The 25,886-nt window shown below is 51.7% G+C and overlaps 1 protein-coding gene across 8 annotated transcripts in view; it reads left to right on the top strand.

The window, feature by feature from the left end:
* The first annotated feature begins 235 nt into the window (after positions 1-235).
* Positions 236-25,886, top strand: part of SMARCA4 (SWI/SNF related BAF chromatin remodeling complex subunit ATPase 4) — an 87,268-nt gene continuing 61,617 nt past the window's right edge. For 4 of the 8 annotated variants that reach the window (XM_082650748.1, XM_082650747.1, XM_082650746.1 and 1 more), the window contains exons 1-9: positions 14,140-14,340; positions 15,213-15,462; positions 17,282-17,414; positions 18,416-18,814; positions 19,103-19,201; positions 19,813-20,071; positions 22,249-22,375; positions 23,294-23,467; positions 24,823-24,996. In XM_082650748.1, the coding sequence (XP_082506874.1) occupies positions 15,241-15,462; positions 17,282-17,414; positions 18,416-18,814; positions 19,103-19,201; positions 19,813-20,071; positions 22,249-22,375; positions 23,294-23,467; positions 24,823-24,996 (1,587 nt within the window). In that variant the 5' untranslated portion in view covers positions 14,140-14,340; positions 15,213-15,240. Of the gene's footprint in view, positions 381-14,139; positions 14,341-15,209; positions 15,463-16,682; positions 16,748-17,281; positions 17,415-18,415; positions 18,815-19,102; positions 19,202-19,812; positions 20,072-22,248; positions 22,376-23,293; positions 23,468-24,822; positions 24,997-25,886 lie in introns of those variants that run through there. The other 4 variants (XM_082650750.1, XM_082650744.1, XM_082650745.1 and 1 more) reach the window with 4 other exon arrangements.

Genomic DNA, 25,886 nt, shown 5'->3' with positions numbered 1-25,886 from the left:
CCGCACAGCGTGGGGAGGTGCGTCGGGCGCGCTAGGTCTCTCTGGCCCCACCCACCTTCCCCAACCCACCCTGGGCGGGCGCGCACGCGCGCTAGGAGCGGAAGGGTGGGCGGGCACGCGCAAGAGGCCGGGCCGGCGACGGAAGCGGGAGAGGCTGTCTGTGGTGGGGGGAGGGGAGGTGACGAGTGCGCGCGCAGCGGGGGCGCGGGCGGCGTGGGGGGGCGGCTGAGGCGGGCGCGCGCGCTAGGCTTACCCTCGCTCGGCGGCAGCGGCGGCGCCTTCTTTGTTTCGTGAGGAGAGACGAGACGCTCATTCTGCCCCCGGCCCCGCGCGGAGGGGTGGGGGCGGCGCCGGGAAGGCGACGGCGCCGTCGACTCCCGGTAAGGAACGCGGGTCTCGGAGTGAGCGCGGCGCGGGACTTGGGAGGACGGTTTGAATGGAGCCAGGGCGCTGAGGGTGGAGGGGGCCGCTGGCGCCCGGATTGGGGCCGGGGTACGGCGGCGCCCGAGGGTCAAGAAGCCTGGCCGGCACCGCGCGCGCGGTGAAGGCCACAGTGCAGCGAGGCCGCGGCGGCTACTGTATCCGCGGGCCGGTTGGGTGGGGGCCCGGGCCAAGTGGAGGCCGCGCGCCCTCCGCGCGCGTTCTCGCCGGGGTCGCAGGACAAAGCTCGCAGCCCCGTCGGCGGGCCAGGGGCCCGGCCCCCATTGGGGTTCCAACAATAGCCAGCCGTCCTGGCTTTTCTGGCTACGTGTAACGGGTCCGACTCGAATGTTGCTTTTTGGCGAGGCTGCGGTCGGAGCTCAGTAGGAAAAAGCCCAGGTGTGTCCAGCGTCGCCTGGACACGAACATTAGCAACCCCCTTGGGTTAGCCGACCTAAAATTTTATTATAAAAAATCACGTCATTTTAGATTTTCAAGGAAAGGTAAATAACTCTCCTAAACCCTCGCAAGTAGTGACTTAAGAATGTTTGCCCTGAAGCGGGGGTCGGCAGCAAGTGGGGAAGAACTGGGGAAACTGCCGTTGAAAGCATTGTTTTAGTTTTGCATCCTTTTCCCTTTCTCTCAATTGATTTTCCAGATTAAGGCTTTTATTTAAAACGTGGATCTTTCAGGAGAGGGTGTTTTGTGCCGGTCTTGAAGACACTAGTCTTGATTTTTCCCCCCGCCCAGTGAATCCTTGGGGAAAGTAGGGAATAAGCGTGAGAGCCACTTCCGAGGAATTTGAAACAAGTTTTCACTTTTAATTGACAGACCGGATTCGAGTTTGATACCTGGCGTTGCTGGTCACTTAGCTGTGTGACGTGAGGCAAAAAGCTTAATCTCTCTGAACCTCTTAGTGTCCTCGTATGTGAAATGGGAATAATGCCACAAGTGGAGTTGGTGAAGGCCTGTAAAATGGTTCTTGGCTAGAGGGAAGCACTATTATTGTTGTTCAGTACAATCTCTTCCTTTATTGTTCAATATTTGTTGAGTCCCTACTGGGTGTTCGATGGTTGGAGGTTGGATGCCCTGAGGAGCCTCTCGAGGCCTGTAGGGGAACAGGTGGTAAATGTGGGAACAACTCCCCTTGGCCTATCATGTGTGAGGAACACAGTGGATGGATGCACAGGGGAGTGAGTGATGGGAACCGGAGATCAGGGAGGCTGCGTGGAAGAGGGGGCCTTTACTCAGGATCAGGGAGGACGTCCAGGCTGTATTTGACCACCCGGGACCAGTCATCGCTCCCCTTTGCTACACTTGCGCATCACCCTGAACCTTTCTTGTGTAGCAGTTACCCCAGTTTGTAATTATACATCTCTTTTTCTCCAAGGGCCATCAGAGCCCTCAGCTGTGTCTACCTGATCTCCTGCAGTGTACCCCGGGCCCAGCACGTAGTAGGCCCTCAGTGAACCTTTGTGGATGAATGAGGAGGGTGTGCGGGAGGATTGAGTGAACATGTGTGTGAACTGCTTGGCACACGACTGAAGGGGGATTGTAGGCAATAAATGTTAGTTGCTGTTGCTGGTCTGTTTTTGTTTTTGTTTTTGTTTTTAAACTTTCCAGGCCATTGTTTTCCAAACCTCATTACCCCAACAATGAGGGTGTGTGTGGGGCGGTGGTTAATATGAGGTGGTGGTGTGGAGTGCTAGTTCTGGAATTAGACCTCCTGGATTCACAGCCAGCTCTAAATCCTAGTTTGACCTCAAGCAAGACACTTACCAGTAGGTCCCCCCACTTGTGAAACAGGTATGACAGTGGTACCACCTCAAAGAACTGTTGTGAGGGTTGAAAAGGTAGTATGGGAAGTGACTTAACACACTGCAGAGCCTGGCATGTAATGAGCCCTCAATTTATTGGAGTTAATATTGTTTATATATGTATGTATTTGTAAATTAACTGTTTAAAAAACTGAAAACATAAGTTAGAGTCATTCTGTATCCCAGAAATCCCAGGTTTGATGTGCCAGTTATATATATTTTTATAATTTTCTTTAAAATCAATGCATACACAATTATGAAAATAATAAATGTTCTTCTGCATGCCACTTAAAATCATTTTGTGTCCAGCACTTCAGGAGATGTTGATCTTGCAGGTTTTTGAGCTGGGGGTGGTGGTGGGATGACCTCATCAGAGCTTCTGTGTAGGGTAGTGCAGTGCAGTGCAGTGGTCTCCAAACTTCCTGTCAGTGAAAAGCACCCCAACATAAACATGTGTTTATTTATATACGTTTGCTACTCCTTGTGGACCCTCAAAACACTGGGAGGTAATCCTAGACCAGCTTCAGGTCCTAGCTGTCTATCAGATGTGGGAGAGTGGGAAGGATTAGTTGTGTTAGGTGAACATTCTGCAGGTGAAGAAACTGAGGTCCAGGGATATTTCACCAGGAGTTCTCGGGTCGAACATCCAAGTCTGACTCCTGGCTTGGCCACTTTCCCTCTTGGTGCCTCAAGGCAATGGGGGTGACAGTGCCTGGCACCTTGTAAGTCCTCAGACATGACAGCAGATTTTGGCCTGGGCTGTCAGGGCTACCATGGCACAGAGGGCATTCACATTCACCAGAGACAGAGCACAACGTGAATGGCGCCCCCTGCAGTTGTGCAAGAAGTGGCCCAGCCACGCATTCCCCATTCGTATAGTGAACAAGCGTGCATTGAGTGCCTGCCACGAGCCGGGCACAGCTTGGGGCTGGGGGTTCAGCCGGGAACAGGCAGACAAGGACCTTGTTCTCCTCCGCTCCTACCTGTCTCCTTATTTGCAAAGGGGAACAGTAATAGTACCGAACTTGTAAGATTGCTGCAAGGACTAAACAGCAACAAAATGACAGATGACAAACGTTAAGTGCTTAGGACAATGCCTGACACACAAGACTAAACAGTTTGTAGCCGTTGTCATATATTATGATCTCTACAACATCCTAGCGGGTTGAGATACAGAACAGATTTTTGCCCCATTTTAATAGTTCTGTATGTTTTCAAAGTGGTAGCAAAGGAATCAGCTCCTTCATTTTGTCCTTAATAATTTGAAATTGTGTGCTTAAAAAAAAAAATTGTGTGCTTTGAAGTTTCACCATACAGCATTGGAAAGAGGGAAGTGTGTCTGGTGGCATGGGTTTTAAAAAATATCAAGTGTTTGTTTTGCATTTCATATATCTCCTCATAACTTGTAACGTTGATTGGAACACTGAAGAGAGAGGGTTTTTTTTGTTTGTTTTGTTTTGTTTTTTGTTTTTTGCGATATGCGGGCCTCTCACTGTTGTGGCCTCTCCCGTTGCGGAGCACAGGCTCCGGACGCGCAGGCTCAGTGGCCATGGCTCACGGGCCCAGCCGCTCCGCGGCACGTGGGATCTTCCCGAACCGGGGCACAAACCCGTGTCCCCTGCATCGGCAGACGGACTCTCAACAACTGCACCACCAGGGAAGCCCGAGAGAGGTTTTTTTTTTTTTAATTAAAATCAAAAGAATACGCAAAACCTACTATAAAAGGGAAGTAACAGCGGCGGGAATATTGGAGGGAGATGTCCGAGGGTGACTATATCAGAACTGAGTTGCTGTTGCTATCACCTTCCAGATGTCATCCCTAAGAAATATTAAGCTCATTGATATGGTCGGTGATATCTTGGAGTTTTCAGTTAGCTGCATGCAAATTTTTCAGGATATGGATTTGATGGGCATGAGCAATTTGGCCTCCACTCATCTTCCTGTGTGGGAAAGGACCTTGCGGGAGGCACCAGGTGTAGCTGGGTCTCTTGGGAGATCATATTTCACAGGGCAGAGGGAAGGAAAGGGATGCATCCAGTTCCCTCAGGGAAGGGGCTTTCTTTAGGAAACAGGTAGCTGGCCCCTTCCTAGAAACCCAGACTGGTTTCCAGGGCTTCGTTTTGGGATTCTGTTACTTTGCTCAAGGGCCATGTCTTCATTTTTGTGCGTGGACACTTGTAACTGGGAACGGTCTGAGTTTCGCTCAGTGTGAAGTTTACCACCCGCAGGAGTGTGATAAAGAGAATGTGCTTTCCCAACGACCTATACTGTATAGCACAGAGGACCGTACTCAGTATTTTGTAATAACGTATAAGGGAAAAGAATCCGAAAAAGAATATGTACACATATTAATGTGCTGTACACGACATTATATATCAACTATTCTTCAATAAAATTAAAAAAAAAAAAAAGATGATGGGCTTTAAAATGGCTCCTTGGGGTGGTTTAAGTTCTCCTTTCACTGGCAGGTTGCGCCCTGCTGGTTCAGGAAGCAGGTGGCCGAGTGGCAGTTGCTGCCTCACCTGTTACAGTGAGAGACTTGAGGGGGCAGGGTTTGATGTGCACCACCCCACCTTGCCCCGAAAGTCCCAGTAAAGTGGCACAGTGGGTGTCTCCTTGTCCTGATGGTGACGCTGAAGCACAGGGGGCTCCTCGATGTGCCCTGGGAGCTGCTTCTGGCCCTGATGACCGCAGAGCACACATCGACCACAGCCTGGACTGCTAGCGCGCTGAGCGCCCTCGTCGGCCTCCTCGGAACACCCCCTGGAGGCTCCTGCCTTTGGAGTGCTTCTCTTTGCTGCACTTGGTGCTCTTCCAGACTCTCCTCCTCCTCCTCCATCTTCTGATTCTCAGCCTGAATCAGTTACTCAGGCATTAGAGTCCGACAGGCTTGAGGTAGGCAGGACTCTATTCCCACGTGATTTTGGGCAAACAACGTAACCTCTCTGAGCGTAAAATCCCCTGTTTCTCCCATAGTCCCCAGTTGGCACCGCAGTCGCCAGTAGTGAACCAAGGGGATGCAAGTTGGGGCTGAAATCCAGCCTGGCTGGGCTTTGCTAAAGTAAGCCTGGTTCCAGGGCTGGTCGCCCCCAAGGAAGGGGCACCCTTTATACTTCAAATGGCATGTGGTAGCTGAGGCCCTGCTGTTCACCTTGGTCATCCCTGTCTCCTCTCATTCTCTCACATGCATTCCATCTGCTTGTACAGAAAAGTCTTCTAAAACCATCATCAGACCATGTCACTGCCTTACCCAGAACATTCCAGTAGTTTCCCATTGCACCTAGGGTAGACTCCAACTTCCTTACCACTGCCCTCGAGGCCTGTGATCTGCCCTCTTTGCCCATCTCTGACCTCATCTGCTGCCACACCCTTCTCGCCTGCTCTCCTCCTTCAGGGTCCCACCCCAGGGCCTTTGCACTTGCTGGTCCCTCCGCCTGTCCATAGCCACTGGCTCCCATTTCACTTCAGGTCTCTGCTCAGATGTGTCCCCATCACTGCCCACCATGATTGGAAACGCACCTCCCATCAGCTTGACTGTTAACCCTGCTACTTTATTCATAGCACTTCCACCCACTACGTGACACTGTGTCTTATTTATTTGTGTGCTTGTTTCTGTCACTCAGTTGTCCGTCCCACCAGGCAGGGACTTTGTTCTCTGCTGCATGGCCAGTGCCTAGAACCCTGTTTAGCGCAGAGTTTGTTCTCCCTAAGTGTTTGGGGGTGGCTGGGGCTCTGTCATCAGTGACACTCGGCAGTTATAGGTGCCACGCCTCCCCACCTATTCTTGGCCACACTTGCACTTTGTGCGTCCCTGTCATGGGGGACTTCTCTCCTGCCCTCTCCACAGGTCACGCATCATGCTCAGTGTTGAATACAGAGCAAGCCCCACAGCAGACCCAGTGGTGGGTCATGATGTCCATCCAGTGGGGCTTGGTCAGGCTTAACAGAAAAGGAGGAGAGTCTACCCAAGTTTCTGGGGGGCAGGGTCAGGACAGAACTGTACAACTTGTCTTGGTTACTTGATGCGTGTTTGTGCTGGGTCACATTGGAGTCTGGGTCATGGTAAAAAGAGTTTGGCAAACACCTGTGTAGATAGGCTAGCGTTTGTGTTCTTGAAGTGTAGACAGTTTATCTCCCTGCTGGATTAGAGCTTGAACTCCCCGAGGGCAGAGGGCTGGCCTGGTTGTCTTCATGTCTCCTGCCATGTTATAGATGGGGAGGTACTCTTCAGTGGTTTTCAGATGAATGAAAAACTTAAAAAGGGCAGGGGGGAAGATTCCAATGAATAAAATGATATATAATTCCCAGTGCTAAAAATAGTACTTGGTAGCAATTTGGCATGTGTACCTCTGAGGTAGAACTGAGAAGACATTGTAATTTATCATCGCGACATGGTTTTTTGGTTCTCAAATGCATTCCCTTTTAAATGTAGGGCAAGGTTTTGCTACTTAATTATATTGCAAGGGAAATGCCACAGAACAGCCAGCTTCCCAGGGTCTCAGGAATAAGCCATTTCCACAAGGTCCTTAAAACCACAGGTGCCCCCCGCCCTGCACATCCTTGCAGGTTCGAGGACTAGTGCACCCCACACCGTCAGGTCAGGTGTGGAGGGTTTTCTTAGTCGTGGAGTGTGGCAGGGGTGGGGATGGGGGAGGTGGAAATCTCATTTTGTAGTTTAAATGTGACGGATGGGGCTGGCTCTGCTGAAGCCATCCCGCATGGCCACCTTGTACTGTCTGAGCGCCGGGTCATGACTTGACTGCAGTGTTGCTGCTGCTGAAATGTGTCTTCGAACAAATTTCTCCACGCCCCAAAAAACAAAATAGCAGCCATCCTGGGACCAAACTTAAATATAAAGCTGGTTTTTAGGCAAGATGGAAAAAAAAAAAAAGCCAACCCATGATCTCAGCAAGCAGGTTGCAGAGGGTTCCGATCGCCTGTTGGCAGCCTGTCCTGCCACAGTGGCCGGCCACCACGGTCCTTTTTTATTTCTAAGAGAAACGCTAAGAGTGGTACGAAAGAAGAAACCAGACCTCTGATCCTCAAGCAGGTCTGGTTCCGCATTTGAATGTCAGCGTAGTGATTTTGGTGAAGTTGGAAGTGGGTGGAAAATAACACAGTCCCCAGATCCTTTCATCTTCCTCCTTTATTTCCACAAAGGCACTTCCTGGGGCGTCTTTTCTGGGTGTTTATTTCCCAGGTATTTTTTCTGATCCAGGGCTTTTTTTTTTTTTTCTTTTTTCCTTAAAAAGTGTTTTTTAAAAATCTGTTTACAAAAGTAATAGTTAAAACAAACACACAAAGAAAAACTCCAGAAATCTGTGATGTGGAAAGTGTAAGTTCCCCAACAGACACCTCCAGAGAGAGTCGCAGGCAGTTTGGTACATGTTTTCTGGCTTCTGTGCTCGGATTAACGTGCAGAAATTGTTCTTAGCAAAGTAGGGTTTGGGCCAAGCACCCCTAACTTTGACGATGCCTTGTTCCCCTGCTTCATTTTGGACCATCCTCTGTGTCCACGTGTACCGTGTCCCGCATTCATTTTTAATGATGCCTTGACTTGTACAGCATGGACTGTGGGCAGTTCTGGTTGTTCGGCAGTTGGGGGGCTTCTCAGAGAAATTGAGGTGAAATGGCTGAGTACCCTTCCAGACCCTTTGGCCCCAGGAACCTGGGAGTCTGTTTTCATCTCACAGCCTCCTGAACTGTCTTTAGTTTTCAGCTTTTTGGTTCTGGCCCTGGAGTATATTTATTTTCTGTCACATGCCTTCGGGCTACCTGCCCAGAATCCCAGGTTCCGTTCCCCGCTCATGGAGCCCCCAAATACACCTGCCCCTTGGGCCACACACATCTCAATGAGGCTCCCAGACACACACGTGCTAGTGGCTTTGCCATTTTGGCCCCTGCATCCCCTTCTCCTTCGCTTTTCTCGCCTGCTTAGGTTTGGGTTGTCTGTCTGGTTTGAGATGGATTTCTGTGTTGTGCAAAGTTGCCCCACCTCTTCCAGCCCAGACACCAAGTGAGTTGTCAGAGAGGGACTTGTTGCGGGAGTCCAGGCAGCACCAGAAAGCCACCTGAAACCCCCTGAGGCAGCCTTGAGGGTGACCTAGGGGACCCAAGGGCTTTGCTGGAAATGCCAGATCTTTATAGTTTCCTGTATGAGGAGGGCAGGGGTGTTTGGTGATGAGGGAAGAAGGAGTTTGGAGAGAGGGGTGTTCCTTGCCCTCAGATCTTACCTCTCTTCTGAAATTCCTGGCTGAATTTGTCTGGCCCCCGCTGGGTAGGAGCACATTGGTATCCCGTCCCACACCCTCTCTGGCTCTCAGCAGGGCCAGGCCCAGCCCCGCACCTCGGGAAGGGCTGGCTTGATGATGGCTAAGAACAGCTCCTTTGTGCAGTGGGAGCTAAAAAGGTAAGGGAGAGTTTGTAGCCCAAATCCTATTCATTGACTGTCAAACTGGACTGCGGTCACTTTTGACAGCTGGTCCTCATTTGCACCAAGGCTGTGCTGGCGTTCAGGTAGCTGCTGCTCCTCCAGGTCAGCAGAGCTGCCTTGTGCAACCTCTACTTCCCGAGGAGGGAAGTGAGCCTGTTGTCCTGAGTGCCGTGCGTCCGGAGCGCTAATGGCTGATTTCACCAGCAGCGTGGTAGCACTTGCTGCTGGTGTGTGCCTGGTGTGTGTTAGGTTGTGTGACACAGCTAGCGACCCCTGAGAGAGGGACTGGTCTCAGCTCTAGTCTGCAGAGAGGAAACAGGCTCAGGGAGTCCGGTGTTGTGCCATTGGCAGGTGGCAGAGTCCACGCTCAGAGTCTGAGGTCTACTATGGCCTTGGGCTTGTGACTCCAGCTCTTCCATTGACCCACTGGGTGGCCTGGGAGCCTCAGGGACCCCTCTGTCTGGTAGTCCTTCCTCGTAGGGTGGTGGGGCAGGCTCAGTGAGGAAATAAATTCCTGTCCTTATTACCTAATGGGACCACTCCTTTCCCTCCCCTCTCTGACTGGATCTTACCTCCCTGCACTTTCTTTGTGACTGATTAGTCCTCAATAATTGTAAGCCACTAGGAGGCGGGAACAAGTCACAATCCCCCTGGACTTTAAAATATTCCTTCCCTTTCTCTATCTCCATGATCTTGAGGTAGTAAAGTGTCACAGTGCTTCTGACACCAAACGTGGGTTTTCCACACCAACCAATTCTGCAGGTTCCTGTGGACACCAACAGGGTGTCCTACAGTTCAATTCAATTCTGACACTACCCAGAGTTGGTGCAGACCTCACAGGTTAAGGGTTCAGTCCCACAAGACTGCCCCCCACTTCAGATGCCAGTCGCAAGTAGTGGGTCCCAAGGTTATCCACACTTCTGTCCAACTTGGTTACAAACGTGGATTCCCATGACCCCCTCATAAGGTTTGATAATTTGCTGTAACAACTCACAAAACTCAAGAAGACACTTACGTTTACCAGTTTATAAAGGATACAGATGAACAGCCAGAAGAAGAGATACATAGGGTGAGGTCTGGAAAGGTCCGGAGCACAGGAGCTTCTGTCCCCATGAAGTTGGGGTGCACCACCCTCTTGGCACGTGGATGTGTTCACCAACCCAGAAGCTCTCTGAATGCCATAGTTTAGGGGTTTTGTGGTGCTTCATCACGTAACCATGATCGATTAACTCAATCTCCAGCCCCTCTCCCCTCACCGGAGGATGGGGTGGGGTGGGGGTGAAGGTTCTAAGCTTCTAGCCATGGTTTGATCTTTCTGACGACCAGCCCCCATCCTGAAGCCATCCAGGAGCCCACCTAGAGTAGCCTCATTAGAGCAAAGGACACTCCTATCACGGAGGAAATTCTAAGGGATTTTGGAGCTCTGTGTAAGATGCTCTTATCACCCCTATCACTTAGGAAATTACACAGGTTTTAGGAACTCTGTCAGGAACTGAAGGCAGAGACCAAATATATTATTTCTTATTGTCACAGGTAGACAAAGATTTCTTAAACAGGACCCCAAAACCATTGACCATAAAAGAACAGACTTGATACATTGAACATCATTAAAATTAAGAACTTCTCTTCATCTCTGGGAGACAGTAATAGCAATTACACATCCCCAATAAAATGTTAGTGAAAGCTTAGAGCCTGTACAAAAGTGGATCTCTTGGTGGCCAGTGAGCATATGGAAAGGTGCAACACTATTAGTCACAAGGGAAATGCAAATTAAAACTGGAATAAGGTACGATTATACACTCACCAGAACGGTTACAAATTAAAAAGACTGACAGCACCAAGAGTTGATTTAGAGGAGCTGGAACGCTCACCCAGCTGCTGCAGGGAGGGCAGTGTATGTGATTGTCATGCTGATTTGGAAAACTGACAGTATCTGCCAAGGTAAAGTTATGCCTCCCTCATGACCAGCAGTTCCCCTCCTGGACACACAAGGAAAACGAGTGCCCACGTCCACCAAATGACATTGTTCACAGCAGCTTTATGTGTGCTAAAACCTGGGAGCACAACATCCGGGAACAGGAGAATTGACAATAGCATCCAACTGCATGGATGCCCCTCCCAGACCTAGCGATGAGCATAAGTAAACTATATGACCCTCTTTTCTTTTCTTTCTCCTTTTTTTTTTTGGCCATGCTGCACGGCATGTGGGATCTTAGTTCTCTGACCAGAGATCAGACTCGCACCCCCTGCAAAGGAAGTGTAGAGTCCTAACCACTGGACCTCCAGGGAAGTCCCTGACCCTGTTTTCAGATTGAGTTCAGTAACAGGCAAAACTAACCTACAGTGAGAAAGTCAGAACAGGAGTTTCACCGGCAAAGGCCCCTTCTGAAATGTTGGAAGTGCTGTGTCTGATCTAGGATTCATCCAGCTGTATACCTACGATCAGGGCACTTTAGGTATGCTAGAACTCAAGATGCCCCTCCTCAGTACTACACCAAGCACCTGAGAGCCGCTCCCCAGTTCCATTTTTCTGTTCTCTCCACCGCCATGCTGTAGGACTGCCCTCCTGTGTCCACACGTGGCACAAGCACCAGCCCCTGGTGGGGCTTTTGATGGAACCCTACCTGCTTTGCCGCTCAGGATGGTTTTGCATTGTGTCTGCACTTTTTGGATCTCCTTTACTGTCGTTTCCACGTGTGTCTGAGCTTTCAAGTCCAGAAACGAGTTTGCTGACGGTGGCTCCGAGCAGTTACCTGTTTCATTGCAACCTGACCCTTCAGAGGTGGCAGCTTCTGAAGGAAATGCAATTTAAAAAGGGTTTTGTGAAAGCCCATGCTTCTTGAAGGCGAAGGTTGCCATACTCGGGCATGAAAGTCTTTTTCGCTGCCCTCCTGTGTCTTTGGTGAGCTGCTTTGTGTCGCCGATGACGTTAGTGGTGCTGTGAGAGGAGGCAGTTAATTCCTAGAGGGACCTTGGGAAGAGCTGTCTTTCCAGAGGCACATCGGTTCGTCTGTCTTTAGATAGGAGGTGGTGTGGATTTTATTTTGCTGTCAGTTTCAGTTGGCTTGACTTCGAGTGGAGACCTCCAGGTGAGAAAGAAACCATGAGCTGCCAGGTGCCACAGGTTCCTTAAGGAGGTGCAGGACTATTGTCCCTCTTCCCGCCTCAGCAGTGCTCTGTGGACCTGAAGAGAGGGCCTGTGGACACAAAGGGCCCAGAAGGGAGCCCCGAGGAGCCATCGTCCTCAGTCCAGCCATGGCCACATCCATATCACTCGGCTGCCCACTTGGGAAGTGTGACTGCTGGTGCATCCACCCTGTAGACAAACCCCTGGACCAGAGGTTTCCAACTCTAGAATCAGCATTTTAGCAAACGAGATACAGGGCACAGACCGCTGTCACGTGGCAGGGCAAACAGCATCCTGTTTGTGCGACAGAATGTGTGAATATTCACATGGAGCTGAATCAGGTCAAATTTCTTTTTTTAATTGAGGTATAGTTGATTTACAATATTATATTAGTTTCAGATGTACGATGTGATTCAAACGTTTTTGTACATTATACTCCATTTAAAGTTATCATAAAATATTGGCTGTATTTCCTATGCTGTACAATATATCCTTATAGATTATTCATTTTATACATAGTAGTTTGTACCTCCTCATCCTCTACTGCCATTTTGCCCCTCCCTCTCCTGTCTCCCCACTGGTCACCATTAGTTCTCTATATCTGTGAGTCTGTTTCTGTTTTGTTATATTCATTTGTTTTATTTTTAGATTCCATATATAAGTGACAACAGAGTATTTGTCTTTCTCTGACGTATTTGACTAAGCATTATACCCTTCAGGTCCATCCATGTTGCAAATGGCAATATTTCATTCTTTTATTATGGCTGAGTAATATTCTATTGTATATATATGTGTGTATCTATATACATAGATACACACATACCACATCTTTATCCATTCATCTGTGGCTGGATACTTAGGTTGCTTCCATATCTTGGCTACTGTAAATAATACTGCTATGAACATTTGGGTGCATGTGTCTTTTCTGCATATATTCTTGTCTCCTTTGTTGTAGATTAATTGACCATAAATGTGTGGATTTATTTCTGGGCTCTCTATTCTGTTCCATTGATCTGTGTCTGTTTCTGTGCCAGTGCCATACTCGTTTGATTACTCTGGCTTTGTAGTATAGTCTGAAGTCAGGGAGCATGATACCTCCAGCCCTGTTCTTCTTTCTCAGGATTGCTTTGGTAATTCAGGGTCTTTTGTGTTTCCCTACAAATTTTAGAATTATTTGTTCTAGTTCTGTAAAAAATGCCGTGGGTATCTTGATAGGGATTACACTGAATCTGTAGATTGCCTTGGGTAATTTGGTCATTTTAACAACACTGATTCTTCCAATCCATGAACACCGTGTAACTTTCCATCTGTTTGTGTTTCTTCAGTTTCTTTCATCAGAGTTTTAGAATTTTCTGAGTACAGGTCTTTTTGAATCAGGTCAGGTTTTGCTTCCAAATGAATTTGTCTCGAATTTATTTTTTTTTTAAGTTTGATTTTTTTCCTTGAGCGTGTTGGGTTTTGGATTTATGTGGAAGGGATTGTGAGCACATGTCAGTTCTCCAGCACTCCTGTTAGGTGTATTTAAGGTCCAGCACTGAGGCTTCTTGAGCTTTGGAGGAGGTCAGGGATGCCGGGAGGATGGAGGAGTGTTTTCTCATACGGTCAGGCGTGTTCACCAGCAGGCAGGGGTGACAGCTGCTGGTCCTGGCTCTGCCAAGATTTCTGACCCTCTCTATTCCAGTTATTTAGTCATGAAACTGGACTGAAGAAGTTCGGGCTTTTGATCTGTTATCCAGGAAGATATACCCCCACCTTTCAAACGAAGACTTTTTTTTTTTTTTGAATCAAGAGAATTAAAAATGTTCCTGTACTTTTTCAAGATTTAGTCTTAGAATCAGGAGAGCCCAGTAGAGCTTAGGGGCAAAAAGATTCATTCCCCAAACCAAAAAGTCCAGAGAAACAAAAGTAGATTTGTGGCATGCCGACAAGAGAGGGGCTTTTGATAATTAATAAGGACCTACTGTATAGCACAGGGAACTCTACTCAGTACTCTGTAATGGCCTATATGGGAAAAGAATCTAAAAAACAGTGGGTATATGTATATGTACAACTGATTCACTTTGCTGTACAGCAGCAAGTAACACGACATTGTAAATCATCTATACTCCAGTTTAAAAAAAAAAAAAAGAGGGGCTTTTAAATAACTCAGGATGCATCAGGACCAGGGAACTTGGTGGAACCGCTAGAATTTGTGTCTTGAAGACTGTTAAATGATGAAAAGGGTCGTAGGTATGATTCTCTGAAGAGAAAGCTGGCCTAGAATGTGCTGAGTAATTCTGTAGAGCGAGTGTCTGTGTGTGGAATAGCCTCGAAGGAGAAGCACTCTGGAGTGTGGCCGGGTCCCAGCGGGAGCACCAGTCAGCTGTCCATCCTGAGAGGGCTCCATCACCACAGCTCTGGGGGGTCTCTGGGGAGCTGCAGCCCTCTCTCCCCACACGTACCCCCTCACCCCACCCTGCTGGGCGGGAGGGGTAAGGAGGGCAGGGCTGCTTCTTGATCTCTGCAGGGCCAGCAAGCACTTCACCTCTGTGTCTGGTAGGACGGTGGGTAATTTTAAGTTTCTGTATTCTTTTTATGTTTTCCAGATTTCAGCACTGAGAATGTATTACTCCTGACAGTCATGACAGATTGAGGGTTCCCTGAAAACTGAACCCTTACTGTAGGGAGCACTTATAAAATGTATCAGCTCACAGACCAATAGTAGCAGTCATAACTTGCCAACGTCATTGGATATTTTGTTACCTGAGTTCTGGATCTTGTGGAGGCTCGGGGTCATAGTTCCGGTCCTCAATTTTTAGTTTACAGCACTTGAATATCACTTTTGAAGTATTTGACGTATCAGAGTGCCATTAGTCCTGTAATATTTCTCTTTAAAAGAGCCTACTTTTAAAACTTAAATTCATGTATTTTAAAGGAAACTTGGTCTCACTGCCTTAAGTGGAAACCAGCATTACTTGCTATGAATATGTGTTTTAGTTGAATTAACGAAGGTCCCGTCAGATGCTGTTGCCAGCAAAGGCTTTGAGCCTTAGTCACGTTCTTCTTTTTTCTTAAATAGGAAGATGAGCAAGTGTTGGAGTGATGTGAAGGGTGTGTCAGCACTGCCCTGAGACGTCCTCTCTGTTGTAATCAGAAAGATACCAGGGGAAGAGAGGCAGTATCACCTGGTGTCCCCACCTCCTGAGTCCCACCCCTTCCTCGGGGGACTTTGATCTGATTTTGGGTGCCTGATGTATCACCTCCTCGGAGAGGAATGGAGAAGAAAGGACTGGGGCACTGGGGGTGCCCGTCCAAGGCACCAGCTCCCTGTCAGATGGGTGCTCTGACATGACTGTGTGTGATCGTCCTTGACCTGCCCTGACCCACCCAGCCGATGGCTGTGACCCCCACGCTGACTGGGACTTTCTTCCAGCAGGAGACCACTATCCGCAGCTCCCGTGAAGATGTCCACTCCAGACCCACCCCTGGGCGGAACTCCTCGGCCAGGCCCTTCCCCGGGCCCGGGCCCCTCCCCTGGAGCCATGTTGGGCCCTAGCCCAGGTCCCTCACCCGGCTCCGCCCACAGCATGATGGGGCCCAGCCCAGGGCCTCCCTCAGCAGGACACCCCATCCCGACCCAGGGGCCTGGAGGGTACCCTCAGGACAACATGCACCAGATGCACAAGGTAGGGAGCCCTGGGCCTGCTGCCCCACCAGCTGGGTCCGCACGATCAGAGACGGGAGGGGAGCAGCAGCACACCCTGGCCTCCACTGTGGGCCGGCAGCCACCCCACCCTGTGTCTCTCACACCCGTCGTTTTAGTAGTGAATTAAGAATGTCCAAATCCTAAAAGATGGCTTACAGCCCATGGTTTCCCCCACTCAGGCTGCTCGGCTCACCCGGGTAACTCACAGAGCATAGCAGCAGGTGCCCTTTGTCCCCACTTGATCCTGTACTCGGGTGCCATTGTCTTCACCACGTACCTGAGTTGATCAGTGGTGCTTTTGCCAGTGAGATGGAAAAAACCTCTTTTAACACAAATGGTTGCCCTCTCTCTTTGCATTCCTGGGCGGTGGTTGAAGGAAATGAGGAAATACCCTCTTATGGATAGTATTTTGCCCATTTTGCAGACGAGGAAGTAAGGTCTCAGAGAGATGGTCACTCAGTGAGTTGGTGGCAGAGCCACCTCACCCCTCCGGCCCTCCCAACCCCTCAGGCATGTGTCACATTGCTGACCTCCCACACAGTGCAGTGACCCCTTCCCCTCCCTGCCCTCCCCATCCCCCATATATTTCTGTCAACTTCGATACAGTATCTGTCTTGTCACTTCCCTCTTGGGAAGCTGTTGGTGATCTCCCCCCATCCCCCCACCCCCCGCACACACGCTGACTGAGGCCAGCTTCTCCTCTAGCACCATCTCCTTTTCCCTCTCTGACCATCTTGTTTCTTCCTCCTGGACACTTGACCCATGTTTGTCAGACGCCTGCCATGTGTCTGGCCTAGGAGCTGAGGTCCAGTGGTGCCCTTCACCTGCCTGCACAGAGCTCCTGCTCTGGGGGAGGCGAGCCCATCAGTCAGCTCCACCAGCCCAGGGAAGAAGGAGCAGAGGGTGGGCCCCACCCAGGGTTCTGCTCAGCATCCCGAGGGCCCCCTGCTTCTTCTGCTTGTGAAGCTGGCCCTCGTGCTCCTAGCCCGGTGCCCTCTCGTCCTCCTCTCACGGCACACACTGAGCTGTAGCTGACTTTGCTGGGCCAGCTATTAGACCGGAGAGCTGGATGTTTGCATTAACTGGGCCCACAGAGGGCCTGGAAGGGTCTCGGAAAATGTCCCCTTTCCCAGCCATTCCGTAGGGGGAGTGCTCAGTGCTGAGCATCAGGAGGGAAAATGTGTGTTTCTGTCCCACCAGGATCTGATCGAGCCTCCGCGGAGGGGCAGAACGATGCTGCAGACAGCCTCCCTCCCAGCTAGCAGGTGGGAGGCCAATCTCGGATCAGTGAGGACATTTGACATACTGTTACCATACTTCATGGGCAGGAGTTACTGCCCGTCTCTCTGATTTACAGTCTCCCAGGCAAGAGGGTCCCCCATCCAAAGACTTGTGGTCACAAGGTCATCTTGTGACGATAAACAGGGAGCTTGGTATCCCAGCTAAAACTGCTCCTGACTGGGAGCTATGTGTGTCCTTTCCTTGTGAGATTTTGGCTGTCTGAAACTGTGTCCTCACCCTCTCCCTGATGTCCTAGTCCAGCTGTCCCCTTGCCTCTAGACCACCAATCTGCAGGTTCCCTGGGTGGCATTATTTCATGCACCTGCCTTGACACCCAAGTAGATGTTAGGACCATGTCTTGGACCTAAGCCACTTGGTCATGTTGGTGGTTCAGTAAATGCCATGGCGACTTTGGATGGGCATTGTTAGTGATATTGAAGTCCTCTCATTCAGCGCCTTTCTGTGCAGCCTCTTCCCTTCCCGCCTTGCTGATCCTGCCCTGTTGTCCACTCTCGTAGCCAATGGAGTCCATGCACGAGAAGGGCATGTCGGACGACCCCCGCTACAACCAGATGAAGGGGATGGGGATGCGGTCGGGGGGCCACGCCGGGATGGGGCCCCCGCCAAGTCCCATGGACCAGCACTCCCAAGGTATGGTTTCCTTTCTTTTCTTTCTTCATGTTTGTTGCCCTCTGGAAGTCCCGAGGTCATTTTCCTAATTGGATCACCCATGCATGGATTCAGAGGACCTAGGGCAGTTGAGCCTCATGGGAGACCCTGCCACAGAGGGCTGTTTAGCTTGGGCTTGTCTGGTGCCCTGTTCAGGGCGTCTTTTCTTATAGCAGCCCCAGGAGAGCGGATACTGGTGGGACAGAACTGTGTTCAGCGCTGGGTGTTAGACAAGCCCTGGGCAGGATGGGCTCCTCGGGATAGCCGCTCTGGTGCCACCCAACGCAGACTCCTGGGATTTCCCTGACGGTCCAGTGGTTAGGACTTGGTGCTTCCACTGCCAGGGCGCTGGGTTCGATCCCTGGTCGGGGAACTAAGATCCCGCAAGCCGCATGGCACAGCCGAAAAATAAAAAAAGAAGAAGAAATGCAGACTCCTGGGCTCTGCCCTGCTCCAGACCTGCTGAGTCAGAATCTCAGGAGGGGGCCGGGGCTCAGCTTTAACAAGCCCTACAGGTACTTTTCTGAACAGGGAGGTTTGAGAAGTGATGGGGTACATGGCTTCCTGTCACGGGGTGGGAAGCTCAGGGGCTCCGCAGGTAACGGAAGTGAGAGGAGTGGGCCTGGCCAAGCCGAGGGGCAGGGGGGCAGGCCCAGAGAAAGCCCGGATCTGTGTGACATCTCAGCTTTAATCGTTGGCAGGTTACTGAAAGATGGGCCGAACCAAACCAGCTGTGCAGGCTGCCAACCAAGCTGCGAGCGTGTGCCCTCTGGGTGCCTCTTGTTTGAATCATGAGAACGAAACCTCAGGGTAGAGGCCCGTGTAATCACGAGAACGAAATCTCAGGGTAGGGGTCCGTGTAATCACGAGAACGAAATCTCAGGGTAGGGGCCAGTGTAAGCAGGCAAGGGTTCCCGTCTCTGCCTTAAAAATTACTGGACATGTGCTGCCGAGTGACCGCTCGGATCCACGTTTCCCCGCAGGTTACCCCTCGCCCCTGGGTGGCTCCGAGCACGCCTCCAGTCCGGTTCCAGCCAGCGGCCCGGCCTCAGGCCCGCAGATGTCGTCCGGGCCTGGAGGCGCCCCGCTGGATGGTGCTGACCCCCAGGCTTTGGGGCAGCAGAACCGGGGCCCGACCCCCTTTAACCAGAACCAGCTGCACCAGCTCAGAGCTCAGATCATGGCCTACAAGATGCTGGCCCGGGGGCAGCCCCTCCCTGACCACCTGCAGATGGCGGTGCAGGGGAAGCGGCCGATGCCCGGGATGCAGCAGCAGATGCCAACACTACCTCCACCCTCTGTGTCCGCAACAGGACCTGGTCCCGGGCCCGGGCCCGGCCCCGGTCCTGGACCAGCACCTCCAAATTACAGCCGGCCTCACGGTAAGGCCCATGGCCCTCAGGGTAGGGAGGGGTCTCAGAGCAAACTGACAGGAGTGTGGGCATCAGTGTTGGGCAGATCTGGACTCTGCCGCCCATCAGCTTCCCCGACAGCAGGGTTGCTGTCGTGATAAATGTTGTTTCTCCAGCTGCCCCCTTTCTCCCCTGGTGCCCACAGTGAGGGGCTTGTTGTTGGGTGTATCCCCTGGAGCCAGGGCTGCCCAGGGAGGCAGGTGCAGGGAGAAACACAGGACGCGTTTTATCCTCTTGTCCGTTTCTCCCTGCGTGCAGGTATGGGAGGGCCCAACATGCCCCCTCCAGGACCCTCAGGTGTGCCCCCCGGGATGCCCGGCCAGCCCCCTGGAGGGCCTCCCAAGCCCTGGCCTGAAGGTAAGTTCCCTCTGTTCTGGTGACACGTGTGTGCCCTGACTCCCATGTCAAGTTTGCATCATGCAGACCCTGAGATGAGCCCGGTCAGAGAGAGGCAGGCAGGATGTCAGGGCAGCTCGGGGTTCTGTCTCCCCTGTGTTTTGTGTAAAATGTAGTTAGTACTTATTTGAAGGTCACATCTGTTAGGTCAAAGCAGTGGATAAAATGGACTCATTCCCCATCCTCACGGGCCCTGAGGTTCAGTGATGGGCATTGAAGGGCTAATCGCTTAAATAGGATTCCGTTGGAGCTAGGGTGGATGAAAGGCAGGCAACTGCTGCTCCTGTGAGGCCACAGCATAGCAAGATCACACCCAGACCCGGCACTTGGACCAGTAGGGGGCTTTGGGGAAGGGGCCTGCAGGCTGAGATCTGGAGGAGGAAGAGGAAGCGCGCCCCATGGGCGAGGAGTGGTGTGGCAGTGAGAGGTGGGGGTTACGGGGAGCTGCCCAGGCCTTGTCAGCCTTGGGGACGAGTTAGACCCCAGGGCAGTAAACGCCCAGCAGGCTTGTCGTCTTCACCTGGAATGGACTCGGAACGCAACGCTGTGCCCTGCTTCTTGACTCCCCCCAGGACCCATGGCGAATGCTGCTGCCCCCACAAGCACACCTCAGAAGCTCATCCCCCCGCAGCCAACGGGTCGCCCCTCGCCTGCGCCCCCCGCCGTCCCTCCTGCTGCCTCCCCCGTGATGCCGCCCCAGACACAGTCGCCAGGGCAGCCGGCCCAGCCCGCCCCCATGGTGCCGCTGCACCAGAAGCAGAGCCGCATCACCCCCATCCAGAAGCCGCGGGGCCTGGACCCCGTAGAGATCCTGCAGGAGCGGGAGTACAGGTGAGGGTGCTGCCGCCCCCCCCCCCGCCCCCCCCAGGTCACGCGTTGTTGTGGTTCACACTTCTAAAGGCCTATGGGGTATGCAGCCAGAGATCACCCTCCTGCCTCTGTCCCCAGCCTCCCAGTTCTCTGGGTCAGTGTGTATCCTTCCAGAGAAATTGAGTATGTATACAGGCAGATGGGTACAAGTGGCTGTGTGGTCCCCAAATGGTACCTGACATGTGCACTGTTCCTCCCTTCGCAAAATATCTTAGGGATCATCCCCTATTTGTACAAAATAAGCTCTTCTTTTTTCTGGACACATTCTGCCTGGTGGCTCTACTGTGACTTATTTAGCCAGTGTCTTACCCGGAGGGACGTTTAGGTGGTCTCTAATCTTTCGGTAAAACGATGCCGTAGTAACTACACTTGCATATTTCTCTTCACATGTGTGCATTTATGTCAGAATAAATTTGTGAACACGGCATAGTTCAGGTGCAGGGGATTTACGTGCACGTGGAAATTTCATCAGTTCTGCAAAACTGCCCTCCATGGAGATTGTATGTGTTGGAGTGAAAGTGCTGTTTCACCTCTCCAACACAAGTGTATTATCCAACTTTTGGCTCATCCGCACTCAAAAAGCCACCTGGCAAGCTTTGCGGTGGATGTTCCTCAAACATAAGTAGTTGTTGGTCGCTTTGCCAAGGCCTCCTGAGCGCCGGGCGCTGTGTGAAACGCCTGGTGCACAGTAGGTCTGTATCACCCTGTCCCACACTGCTGGGGGCGCCTGAGGTTCATTCCCTGAGCACCTCGTGCTCCCCTGTTTCTCCACTGCATTTATAACCTGTTCAGGGCTGGCCTCCCTTGGTAAATGTCAGCTCCCTTAGGGGAGGGGGCTGTGCCTTGTTCACCGTAAATCCCCAGCTGCATGAGTAAATCTGTGCCAGTGACTGTCTCCGGAGTGCATCTCCAGCTGTGACATGCCCTGGAGCTCCAGCCCCTGTACCCAGGCGCCTCCCCGCCTGCTCCATCTGGACGGCTTAAAGACGGCCTGTCCAGATGGCCTTATGCCCCCCAGTTTTCCCTTCTCTCTCTGTTCTCATGCAGCAGCTGAATGGACCATGGACCCTTCGGCTCCTTGACCCTCCCTTGTACTCCCTCATCCTCGGTGTCTGGTGAACTCTCTCAGCTCCTTTCCCCCCAGTGCTGTTCACCCTGCCATCTCGTCTACACCTCCTCCCTGGCCTCCCTGCTCCCATCCTTCCCTGTGCAGTGTTTCCCACACAGCCGTTTGAATTCTCTTTTTACAGTTAATTTATATTAGATCTTTTCCTGGGTTAAAACTGGCTTCCCATTATCCATTGAGTAACCCTTTTCTCTGTAGCCCCTGCCCAGTGCTCTGTCCTCATCTACCTGACTGTCCCGGTTCCTCTTTCTGTTGAACAGGTTAGACTTGTTCCTGCCCCAGGGACTTTGCACATGCTCTGCATGACTCTTTGTAGTTATTTAAGCTTTATTGCCAAGGTCTCCACCTTATAGAAGCCCTGCCCCCCCCCCCGGCGACCCCTCCCCTCCAGGACCCTCCTCCAAGTCCTTCTCCGGAATTACCATAGATACTTAATTTTTTAACTCCTTTATGGCCTCTCATCCTGATAATGCTGTGAGCTCCATGAGAGCAACAAACAGCCTTGTTAGTCTTGTTTAGTGCTGAATCCCTTCACCTGGAATGGTCCCTGGCACACAATAGGTACTCAATAAGTGTGTGAAAGACTGAGTAAGGAGATTATCCCATTTGAACTTCAGACCAAGCCTGTAGGGTTGCTCTGAGGGGTCTCCCCACTTCATAGCTGAGGACGCTGAGGCTCATGGGCTAAGTAGATTCCCAGGACTGGGATGGAGACCCTGGCCCGCCTGACTCCAGAGGCTGGCTCCCACTGCTGAGATGCCAGAAACCAGCTGCGCCCTCTCAGGTTTCCGGTTTGCTGTGGCTCCCGAGACTTCTGTGGCTGCCCTCCTGTATGTAGTCTGTGTTGTGGGGCATCCTTTTCTCAGCCATCTCTTGTCTTATGATTCATATCGGCTTCCCTTGAGGGATGGATACTTCTGAGGCTCCACCTTCAAAGAAAGGGAACAGATGGGTTCCTTGTAAACAGGTGACACCTCTCATCACCTGTCTTTTTTTTGTCTTTGTGCCCTAGGCTGCAGGCTCGCATCGCACACCGAATTCAGGAACTTGAAAACCTTCCCGGGTCCCTGGCCGGGGATTTGCGAACCAAAGCAACCATCGAGCTCAAGGCCCTGAGGCTGCTGAACTTCCAGAGGCAGGTGGGCGCAGGCGCAGGCCTTTGCTTTCGGAGGAGACTCTTTCTGCCAGCCTTGATGCTTAGATTAAAGAGCCGCTCACTGGGCAGTTACTAAATGTACCCTGACCATTAAAGCCGCTGTGCCAGGACTTCCCTAGTGGTCCAGTGGTTAAGACTTCGCCTTACAATGCAGGGAGTGCAGGTTCGATCTCTGGTCAGGGAGCTAAGATCCCACATGCCTCTCGGCCAAAAAACGGAAACTTAAAAAGCAGAAGCAGTATTGTAACAAATTCAATAAAGACTTTAAAAATGGTCCACATCAAAAAAATCTTACAAAACCAAAGTCGCAGTGCCCAAGCACACTTGTTGGCTCACTGTCCCCCTTCCTTTCCATGTCCTGCCCAGCGGAGGGACATTGGGATGAATAAGTGTGGGCCTTCCCTAAGGTGGCAGTGGCTAGCTTGAAGCAGTGTACTTAGATGGGTCTATTTCTTTCTTTTTTTTTTTTAATTTTATTTTATTTGGCCATGCTGTGCAGCATGTGGGGTCTTAGTTCCCCGACTAGGGATCAAACCCGTGTCCCCTGCATAGGGAGCGCAGAGTCTTGGCCACTGGACCGCCAGGGAAGTCCCTAGATGGGTCTAATTTCTAAGGGTCCTTTACTTTTGAACGACCAATAAGGAAGTTTGTTTGTGGTTGAGGGAGGGCAAAGCTGGAGACCTGAAGGCCTGAGCATAGGGCTGTCTGCTGGTTGTCCGGAAGCAGCTGTTTCCTACCCTGTGCGTGCCCCGCCCACGGGCACCCACCACGGGTTCTCCCCACGCACGCGTTTATGCTCACGGGTCCTCCTTGCTGCCTGGCTTGCGATATGGAGGTGCGCGTGTTGCATGGATGTTACCAAGTTGTGCCCGTCGCCAGTTTCTCCTCTTCCTTCCCGAAGCTGCGGCAGGAGGTGGTGGTGTGCATGAGGAGGGACACGGCCCTCGAGACGGCCCTCAACGCCAAGGCCTACAAGCGCAGTAAGCGGCAGTCCCTGCGCGAGGCCCGCATCACTGAGAAGCTGGAGAAGCAACAGAAGATAGAGCAGGAGCGCAAGCGCCGGCAGAAGCACCAGGTGTGTCCCCGCGGCCGCAGGCTTGACCGTGTGCCTGAGTCGTCAGCTCTGCACTGTCGAGTCTTGGTTTTCCTCTCAACACGATGTCCGAGTCTCTTTTCTGTTCATTATAAGAGTATCCTAGGCACTAAGAATACTTCAGTGGACAAAAACCAAACAGTACGGAAAGGTGGGTCGTAATCAAACGCACGTATAACACGTTGGGAGTTAATAGGGTGTAAGGAGACGTGAAGCGGGAATAGGGAGTGATGGAGGAGCCCTTTATATAGGACGGTCGACTCAGGGACCGTCTCCCTGAGGATGTGAGGTCTGAGCAGAGCCCCGAGGGAGGAGCTACACCGACGTGTGGACGAGGCTCTTTGCAGACAGAGGGGAGTATGCCCCAGTGTTCTGTGAAAAACAATGACCCAGTATAGTCAGAGTGGGGTGAGCAAGGGGGAGGGTGGGAGGAGGTGAGAATGGGGAGGTGATGGGCAGAGCGTGCAGGACCCTGTGGGCCGGGAGGATGACTTGGGCTTGTGCTGTGAGTGAGGTGGGAGCCACGGAGGATCCTAAACCATGGAGGGTCCTCAGTCAGTGATCTGACTGAGGTTGATACAAGATCCGTCAAGGAGACCAGAATCTCTACTCAAGTAGGATTTGGGGTGATTCTGTTTGTTCATTCATTTATGTTTTCTAAAGTTTGCCTCCAAACAGTGTCTGTTACTGGCATAGTTTAAAATAACAGAGAAGTCAATATTCAGTGTTAACTACTGTTAATATCTTGGTATATCATTCTGACCTTTTTTGTCTATATACATATAGTAATCAAAAGTTAAACAGCTGCCTTTAAAAATATATATATATATGCACATTGAGCTGTTTAAAGTATTATTGAAGCATGATTTTAACATATATGTTGTAGTCCATCTCAGTGTGCCCAGCATCCCGTGATTTATGAAACTGTTTCCCTGTTTGGGGACATGCAGTGTACTCTCAGCTTTCCAGTGTTAAAAGTAACACTGGGATAGGCATTCTTGTCTTTGAGTTTTTGGGCCAATATCTGCTAAAATAAATCGCTAGCAGTGAATGATTTGGTGGGAGGGCGGGTGCATTTTGCAGTGTGTGGTAGACACTGCCAGGTTGTCTCAGCCAGGGCATTTGCCCCGTCTGCTGTGCATGAGAGGGGGGTCCCTTTTCACCACACAGTCCACGCAGAGAATGTTGGGCCTCGTAGGCAGACAGTGACTCGGTATCGTTTTGGTTGCGTCCCCTTGGTTTTCACCAGGCCCCCTTTAAAGTTTCGTCTCACTTGGGGTGACACCACGGCAACTCCTGTCCCATAGTCAGTCTGCTCTTCTGTGTGCGTCCTGCAGGAATACCTCAACAGCATTCTTCAGCACGCCAAGGATTTCAAAGAATATCACAGGTCGGTCACAGGCAAAATCCAGAAACTCACGAAGGCGGTGGCCACATACCACGCCAACACTGAGCGGGAACAGAAGAAGGAGAATGAAAGAATCGAGAAGGAGAGAATGCGGAGACTCATGGTACAGTTGGCCATCATGACCCGGGTCCCTTCACGCGGTGCTGGGTGTTGCAGGCATGCGGGTGGATCAGCCGCCCAGGGTTACGCCGGGGCATTTTGGTGCTCAGAGTTGGAGGCAGGACAGAGAAAGAAAGGGCTTGGGTTTGGGAGTCCGAAAGACCTGACTCCAGACCTTTGCCCACTCACTGACCATCGGTGACCGCGTGACCTCAGCTGGTTAACTGGCTGCTCTGTGCTCTCTGGAGGGTGGAGGTGGCACCCCTCCTGGTGGAGGAGCCGCCGATGGTGTGAGCCTGACCTCCCACCCCACCCTTCCCGTCTGACCGTGTATTATTCGTGGAGGGTTCTCTGACCGGGCCGATATTGACAGGCACTGCTGAGTGGACAGGGCCACGTTAGTACGAAGGAGAGTCCCTGCCCTTGGTGGGGCTCGTGCTGGCCCTAGAGAGACAGATGCCCAAGAGAGACAGACAAGATAGTTTTGGGTGGTGAAAAGCGCACTGAGGAGAACAAAGCAGGGCCAGGGAGTGGGGATTGACTGGGTGTTATGGGCAGGGTGGGTGTGACCCATGAATGCGGAGATTCAGGGGAAGCACCTCCCGGCAAAGAGGAGCTGAGGGCAAAGGCCCGAGGCGGGAAGAAGCCGTGTGTGAGGCTCAGCCAGTGGCCCCTGGAACAGCGTGGCGTGGGGGCAGAGTGAGGTTGGAGTCCCGGAGGCAGCCACGCAGGGCCTTGCAGGCCACGGGGAGGGCTTTGGATTTAATTCTGACCATGATGGGGAGCCGAGGGATGCTGTAAGCTGGGATGGCGGTGGGGGTGGGGGTGACATGATCCGATGTGTTCTCAGAAAGCCGGGGCAGACGGTCTGTGGGAGAGCAGTGGCTCGGACAA

The sequence above is a fragment of the Grampus griseus genome, assembly GCF_964374135.1.
Source record: "Grampus griseus genome assembly, chromosome: 3".
In the NCBI taxonomy this organism is placed as follows: Eukaryota; Metazoa; Chordata; class Mammalia; order Artiodactyla; family Delphinidae; genus Grampus; species Grampus griseus.
Note: the sequence above shows the minus strand (reverse complement) of the source record. Positions and strands in the feature narration are given on the sequence as shown.